Raw genomic sequence first — 8269 nt, 5'->3', positions numbered from 1 at the left:
CCTGCTGATCTGCCACCACTGGTTTGTCAGCTTTGCATTTCACATCCTAAAAAGTGAAAAAAGAAAAAAGAAAAAAAAAAGAAGTGAAGTGTATTGAAAATGTCTCATTAGCTTAAATAAAATATTCTCCAAAAGTCAAAATGATGATTCCAGGCAATCACAGTGATATTTCCTCACGTAAGTACATTTGTAGCACAACACAAAGCTGAAGCCCAGAACTTGAAAGAAGAAAAGCCAGTATGAATACAGGGAATATAAGGAATTATTAAAAAAACACCCAACAATTTTGAAAGCGTACAATGTAAGGAAGGGATTTTTTTGGGGAGGAGATTATCACGCATGATCTATATTGTTCCAGAGCAATATGAAGCTCTAAAGAAGAAGGAAGTGAGTCCTCCGGGGCAACCGGGACAGCAATTCCCATGCTGCGTGGAAACGTGCAGGTATCTGTGTGCCCAGCCTCTAGCACACAGGTAGCTGGGCAGACCCTTTGGGGCCTACAGGAGGAAGGGGTTCAAAGTCATCTGTTCTCTCCTTCCCCTTCCTTTTTTCGGTAGTCTTCAGCAGCGCCGAGCATACTATCAGCACTTAAATAAAGTAACTGCCTAAAAAATGCATCATCCAGCTTCATTATAAATATCTCAAACAATGGCACTTCAATCATGGGCTCCACTAGTATCCTAATTTCTTTTTATATCCTTGTAATATACCAAAAAATATTTTTTCTCTCCTACTTCTGCAACTGCTTCCAGACAGTTACAGTGTCCTCCCCTTGTTAGCTCTTAGCCAAACTTAGGCCACTTTGATCAAAGTATTAGTCAGTTATCTTACCCCACGTTAAAAAAACCTGAGAAACAGCCTAGTTTTCAGAAAACCTGAGTACCGGCTTCAAAAGACAACAGAGATATTCTGCATCTCAAAAGAATTTCTAATTAAGATGACAATTCATACATTAAAAAAAAAAAAACAACAAACGTAAATCAAATTTTAGGTAACCAAGCCTGAAAATATTCGCTTTGCTTCCTGGAGTTTTATTATGCTAAATCATGCCAAGCCCCACAGGCTTTTTTTTTTTCCCCCTGCGTTCTGATCCAAGCTTGCTGTAACTATACAACTGTAACTATTATCCAAATGGATAACAAGAAAAAAAGATAAAGTGGTGATCTTATTGTATTATCAGAGGTGTCAGGGGAGAAATGGGAAGACTGCTTTGTCATTTTATGAGAGATTGTTTTAATGAGCAATGAAAAATTATTTCATACTTCCCTTTTTCATTCTGATACGTGTCTAAAATCTGAAATTTCATCTTGCACATCAAGTAAGCACCAGGGATCACCTTTAAATCTCTCTGATCTTCTCCATTTAACTCAGACTATGCTAGAGGTACCTGAACAAAATAAAAAGATTTCCAGCCCTTCAAGCACTGAATTGTACACTCAGCATTTGTCATAAGCCTGCAACCCAACTGGTTTAATCTAATTCAGTTCCCTCAAAAGCATCCAAAAGCATTTTTACGAAGCCCATCCTCTTTGTCAATGTTTCTGTTTGTAATAAAGGCAGATTACTGTTCCAAGTTCAAATCTTTTAAGGAAAATGAATCCATTCTCACATACCAAATATCCGTTTAGTTATCCCACCTACAGGACATGAAATTACATATGCGCTTTGCCAGAACACTAATGATGCAAGGTGCTTCAGAGCACACACACAACTGCTCACGCCATTTTCAGCTTTGTAAAGTTAAAAGTTTCAAGAACATCCCAAAGTCCCATACAGTAATTCTCTTCCAACGACACCTTATGGAAAGCAAGATAGCTACAGTCCTCAGAAAACCAGGACCTTCTATCAGGGCACCTCAAACCTCAAGCAAAGTCTGCATGCTTATTAGCTAACACTTCCATTGGCTCCAGTTCAGAAACAAAGTTGTTTTCTTCCCCCCCTCCTCTTACTATGCAAGTCTACAATGAAGCCTATTGTATAACTTCAAACTTTTTAAAGCGATGAAGTGACAACCAAAACTATCTTGGGAGAGACGGACAAATTTATCATCAACAAAAGAGTAGAGAATGATGTGAATTTTTAAATTTCTTTTTTTAATTACAGCTGTCACTTGGTGAGACTTCCTGCCCATGCTTTGCGCTGTACATACTTGTGGAAGATCTCTGCTGATAAGCACGTATTTTTTATTTACTCAGTAAACTTGATCTTACTTGTTGACTTTTACATTCCTGATTTCTCCTGACATATGACTGAGAAATTCGGTAACAATGGTGAAGTAGCATTAGGCTCTAGTAGCAACCATCATGCTATGAAAAACAAGGCACTGTCTTCTTTTGCCTCAACAATCACTAAAATACTGCAAGAAAAAACTCTTTTCCTCAAAATAAGGAGCTGTCTTGAGCTGCACTGCAGTGTCGAAGTTTTAATGCCAATATGACTACAAATCCATTTCCTTCTGGTCAGAAGGGACTGATCACAACCACCAGCATTTACAAAAATATGATACATTCAGAAATATTTGCCATGTAGTTTTAAAATCCTGATTGAAAGGAAACTCTGAAATTATGAAACTGGCTTTTGCCACTATTATTCATCCATTTATGCCTCTAAACCAAGGGCTGGCCCGGCTGAAAGCATTACAGAATGAGCAGTTGGATCTACAGGCATTTGAACACTTTTCTAAATCCACCTCCTAGCCCTTAACTTTTCAGTATCTACTTATCTAACGGAAATATCAGTGAGTCATCTCTAAGCAAATATCCATTGAATGAAGGCAGGGCTACACAGCAGCCAGAAGAGTGACCCACTCACTGCCTCCTGGTCTCGCTTCCCCTCTGTACCGCAGCGGGGATAATAATACTGGCCTGCTGGATAAAGTGCTTTGAATTCCAAAGATAAAAAGTAATTTGTAGCAGCCAGCTGCTGTTACACACACAATTTAAGTGGAAAGATGAGATAACTTGGTATGGACAGTGGGAAAGAAAAACTAAGTAGTACACTGATGTTCTCCTCACCTAGAGGCTCTCAACAAATCCATGCCTTTGTCTCCTCTTACCTTTCTGCCATTGCTCTGTACTGGACAACTCTTACCACCAGTTTTTTTTTTTTTTTTTTTTTTTTACCTTTCAGTCTAAAACACTGTGGCTTCTACCCTTTGGCTCCACAGTTCCCTTCTTTCTTGCTTCAAGTTTGAAAAGAAGCTGCCAATATATTCTGCGTTCCCTGTTATTCCAGCAGCGTCTTCCCTCCACACCTATCTTGGATTGCAGTATTTTTTTTTTTCCCATTAAATTCACACTTCCTCTAATATCTTTCAAAAAGCCGCACAGCACAAAGTCCTACACCAAGAGTTCATTTTTGTACAATGCATTTTATATATTTTTATCCACTTTGGTCTTGAGCAATTTTTCATATTACCTTGTAATCCCTCAGAAGTTTCTTGCCAAGTTGAGCAAGAACAGCAATAAAACCAGGTGAATTACACCTGTAAATACATACAATAAAACTCTGATTCATTTAGATCCTAGCGCATCAAAGGAGGATTCTGCACAAGGCTTTTGTAATCCATTAGTAACAGAAACCAACCCATTTTACATTGGTGGTTAATTCTGATGCTTGAATAGCACATAACACTTCCTAACTCTTGGAGGTCATAGACTTGTTAATTAAATACTTACTAGCTATTTTAGTATTTAGCATTATGTATTTTCAATTCATATTTGCAAAACCCAGGACATTCTTTGCAAAACACATGATGGAGCAGGAAGAAGACATCCAATAAAAAAAAAAATCCAGAAATGTCAGGTTTCCTTAGCTGAGAACAGCTCACACAAACGGTGCACTCAAGTCTCAGCCACTGCATTCCTTGAAAAAGGAGTAGGCTATTGGACAAAAAGACTGTCTCAGTAAATTTTATGGACCTCTAGGTTAGTGACTCTTCAGCATGTTTAGTGGTTTTCCATTTTAAACTTTTAACAGAGTCCAAAAAAAGAGATTAGAGCTGCACCCTGAAGGACTTTCAGATTTCTGATAACGCACAATCCTGACATATTAAACAACAAAAAACTCCATCTGTATCAATGAGAAGTTCAGTATTCATTACAGCGCACACTGACAGTACCACATTAAAACAGAAGTTATGGGCTTGATGTAGAAATTACTGAGAGTAACTCTATAGCTATGTTATTCAGGAGGCAAGACTAGATTATGATAATAGACATTTTGGCCTTAGAATTTATGAAGCTATGAATATAAATAAGAGTATGATTTACAGAGCATACTTTTTTCTGAAGTTTGTCACACATGGATGGCAAGAGTGGAAACTCAATCCCTTCACTGAGAAAGAACTCAAGAGAAGGCCAAAATGCTAAAGAAAAACTCTTATCTCAATATTTTAACAAATTATACTGACTGGTTAGTTCATGAAAACAGTCTATGTATATAAAGCTAAGAGCTTGATTCTGCTCTTAAATGTACTGGATATTATTTGACAAAAGTGTGCTTTAATACTCCAACACAAAGGCAGAGAGAAAACAAATCAAGCTAATAAGCCTCCATTTTCTAAGCTCTAATCATCATTAAATACCGCTTTAAGTCACTTACAGCTTTGTTGGATTCCTCATCAGTCAAGCTTTTCATGACAACTTCCAAACTCGGGTCTTCTTCGCTGCTTGCAGGTTCAGTGCCACCATGATCCTGGTAGAAAGCATGGATAATAGTTTTTAAACAGAGCTATGACCTCCATAATAGCTAAATAAAAAAATTAGACAATTTTACCTTTTCTTTTGTTTTTCTAAACAAGTAGCAGCATGAAAAAGTAAAAAGATCCACAATTAAAGCATCCTAATGTCAGGAAATAAATAAGCGATACAAGTTTTGAAAGACAGACCTTAGTCTCCACTTGGCCAGCCCCAAGTTCCACAAGGTAGACCAATCCTAGCACTCAGGTGCAGACCTGGGTCAATGTTCAAGGCCAGACTAATCCCTATCAACTATGAAAAATACTGAGTTTGTATTAAGAGGTCTTCTTCAGACTTCTGTCGGGAGGGAGAGTCTCACGCATGCTCAGCATGTTAAAGGAAGCCCAGTTTCTTTCATACAATCTGAACAGGTCGGTAGTATCACGACTGAGTGTTCCACCCTGGAGGAATCGGTAAAGCTGAAGCTCTTCTGGTCAGAGCACGTGGCCACCAAGCTCAGCAGGCTTAAAGCCAGCACTGCAGCACAATCCTCAACCTGAAGTGCAAATGCAGCCTCAGGATTTGGGTACTTCTGCATATTACTGTGAGAACACTGCAAATGACATTCAATGACAACTACTGGAGAGCCAGCAAATGAAGGTAATGACCCAAAAGACATAAGCATTTTCACCAAGATGTGCTCCAGAACTTTCTCCCGCATGAAGTTTTTCTCTTTCTATAGAGGATTCCCAACAAAAATGGCCCTTGAAACATAAAATAGCATCATACTAAGTAGAAAAAGCTTGTCTGATCAGGATTTTCTGGTATTTTCTCTAGATAATAACTAGCATATATTTAAGAAGCATACACTTGCAAGAAAAATTATTTCCTTCCCATACCAACAATTAAAGTTAAGATAGATAGGAAATGGCATCTTTTCTGGAAATTAACACAATAGTACATGGTAACTATGGCATCCTGGTATTCCGTTCCACTGGCCAGGCTCTTTAATGTGATCTGACAAGTTTCACGTACAGTGTATGTAACACACGATGTTAAATATTTATTTGTTATTTCAAAGATATTTGAAGATATAATTTCAAGATATAATGCACAGTCAGTTTTGTTTTGCTTTATTTCAAGACAGGAACAGCTGACAAAGGAAAGCAATGTAAATTTCTATACAACAACAGTATCTTTTGGTTACGTTTATTTTATACAATAAAAAGATACCAGCTAGAAGTAAAAACCTGCATTTACTTATAAAACAGACAACACGCAAACAGTAAGAGCTTGCCATTAATGCATGAAACAACTCACAAGTATCTACTTCTAAAGGCAAACATCGCACATGAGGCTGAGCGCTTTGATTTCCATGCTGGCAGAGTCTAATTACAGGCCTTTGACCATAGCGCAGAATGTGCCTAAACAAAGCTTCGTGGTTCATCCTGAAGATACAAATATTAAAGAAAGCTGGGAACAAATGCAGGTATTAAAGAGTCAACAAAAATAAAATTAACTTGGGCTCTGTAAATTGTAAAGTAATTTTCAATCCACCAGCTGCACCTGGGACATGCTGCTTTTATGGAGGAGAAAATGAAAGGCCAAAGCACTATCCAAAAATGACTCAGATTCAAACAAACTCTAAGCAGCTCTTGCACGGTACAGCACTACGTCTGTATGGAAGTAGCCATCAGTGGTAATACAATCTGGAAAGCAATAGCAACTGTGAGAACAGGAGATTCATCCAGCATTACCTAGCATGGACCAGTGCTGTGGGATCACACTAATGCTTATTGAAATACCAGGAGTTCAATGCACATGAATTTGTCAATTCAAGGCAAGACCAAACCCCAATTGAATTATAAAACATCTTTTGTTTTATTAGCTGAAACAGAAATAGAATTAAAAAGCAACAGCAAGCCTAACCATGTACTTTATCTAGAAAATTTAGTTACACCATATCGAGATGTCAAAATGATAACAATGTGGTGACATTGCCGGGATTCACAATGCACAAGAGAGGAACCAGTCTACATTGGGGCTTAGATAGCAACTATAATGAAGAAAAACATTGGTGACATTACCATACTAAGGAAGTTTTTGCATTGGAAGATTGTATGCTACAACACTGTGTACTAGAGCTCCCTGCTTAAACAGCCCTTGTCTGCTCCTACAGGAAAAAAATGAACAGGAATGAGACAGTCCGATGCTGCGGCACAGGACAAAGCGGTGGACTAGGTCTCTCAGTTAGGCTGGGATTGTCTCAAGAGGCTCTTGTAACGCAAACCATGTACACAGTGACCTCTTTTACCACAGCTAGTTGCTGGTCATACCTACTTGGTTTTGAGAGACACTGATGGGAGGGCATTCTGGGGGAAAACGAACGTAGAAGGTGGGAGCTTTCCCCTGAAAAATGCTAATTTCATTTCTGTAGGAGGTAAAATGACTGTTCCAGGCAAAAGATCCTCACCACAACTACTCTTAACTAGTTGAAAGAGGAGCAGGATAGGAGATGGCAAGGTTTTCATTTGGAGACTTTTCTTCCTCCTGTACAGCAATAACCTGTTTAATACTTGGCGTTAATACCATGCCAGCCCTTTCAGTAATTATGAGATCAATAAAAAAAGAGACAGGGGAAAATATGCCTGTTAGGTCAAGTTCCTACCCAATGCATTTTATGATTCAGGGTTTAATTAGACAAGGTGCTCAAATTTATAATGAACTGCTAATTATGATGAATCTAATTTAGCAACCCCTAATTAAAAAAAACAACCCACAAACCTTACCTCAATAGAAGAGTGGGAGTTGGAAGGTAACGGGAAAGGAGTAACAGCCATCTGATTGACTGCATCTTCACTTCTGTAAAACAAACAACAGATTACACACTAAACCATAATGGCCGAACTTTTCTTTTGAGTTGGTTTTGCCCATTAGGAAAATACTCTTACTAGCACAAAAAGTAACTGTTTCTTACCAGAAGTTAGAGCTTAGAAAAGCACTTCATTTTCGCTTTTGTTCTTTTCTAGCAAACAGATTACATCCCTTCTTGGGACCACAGTAGTTTCATATGGGACATACTGACATAACATTCTCTGGAAATTAATTTTGTGTGGATTATAAGAGGATGCAATTGGAGTTTATGGTTCCTACACATCAAGAGAGGTGCTAATACTTTGTTAGCCTCTTCTAATAGCATCTACATTTGTAAACTCCTTGTTTATAGTCTAACATTCACATTACTGAAATATAATACCTGTTTTACTACAATAGATTGCTTTTTCTTTTTTGTTCATATTTGCTGTGGTCTTTTCTAAAAGATTCAGTGTAAAAACTTGGAATAATTTTTACAAAATGCGAGAAGAAAACAGATGAAGATTCCCCTTACATATAAAGGACATTATTTTTCAAAGATGCTTATTACGTACGGCATCTTTTCCTCTATCCTCTTAAGAATGCATTCTTAAATTGACATCTGATTACTTTGTAACTTTCAATAGGCTTTTTTTTATTATTAAATAGCACTCTGCCTTGCTAATGTTTTTCCTCAACTGCCATTTAAAGTTATTTGACTTGTGGAATTAGCTCTG

General features: G+C 37.8%; 1 protein-coding gene across 1 annotated transcript in view; it reads right to left on the bottom strand.

Moving 5' to 3' along the window:
- LOC104162929 (inaD-like protein) overlaps positions 1-7541 on the bottom strand; it is a gene marked incomplete at its 5' end in the record, with an annotated part of 41631 nt that extends 34090 nt beyond the window's left edge. Inside the window, 3 exons of the mRNA XM_009701776.1 lie at positions 3418-3484; positions 4586-4695; positions 7469-7541. Of these exons, the coding sequence (XP_009700078.1) occupies positions 3418-3484; positions 4586-4695; positions 7469-7541 (250 nt within the window). The remainder of the gene's footprint in view (positions 1-3417; positions 3485-4585; positions 4696-7468) is intronic.
- Between the last annotated feature and the right edge of the window lie 728 nt (positions 7542-8269).

Source organism: Cariama cristata, unplaced genomic scaffold (assembly GCF_000690535.1).
Source record: "Cariama cristata isolate BGI_N322 unplaced genomic scaffold, ASM69053v1 scaffold29316, whole genome shotgun sequence".
In the NCBI taxonomy this organism is placed as follows: domain Eukaryota; kingdom Metazoa; phylum Chordata; class Aves; order Cariamiformes; family Cariamidae; genus Cariama; species Cariama cristata.
This window is presented reverse-complemented; position numbering and strand designations above follow the sequence as displayed.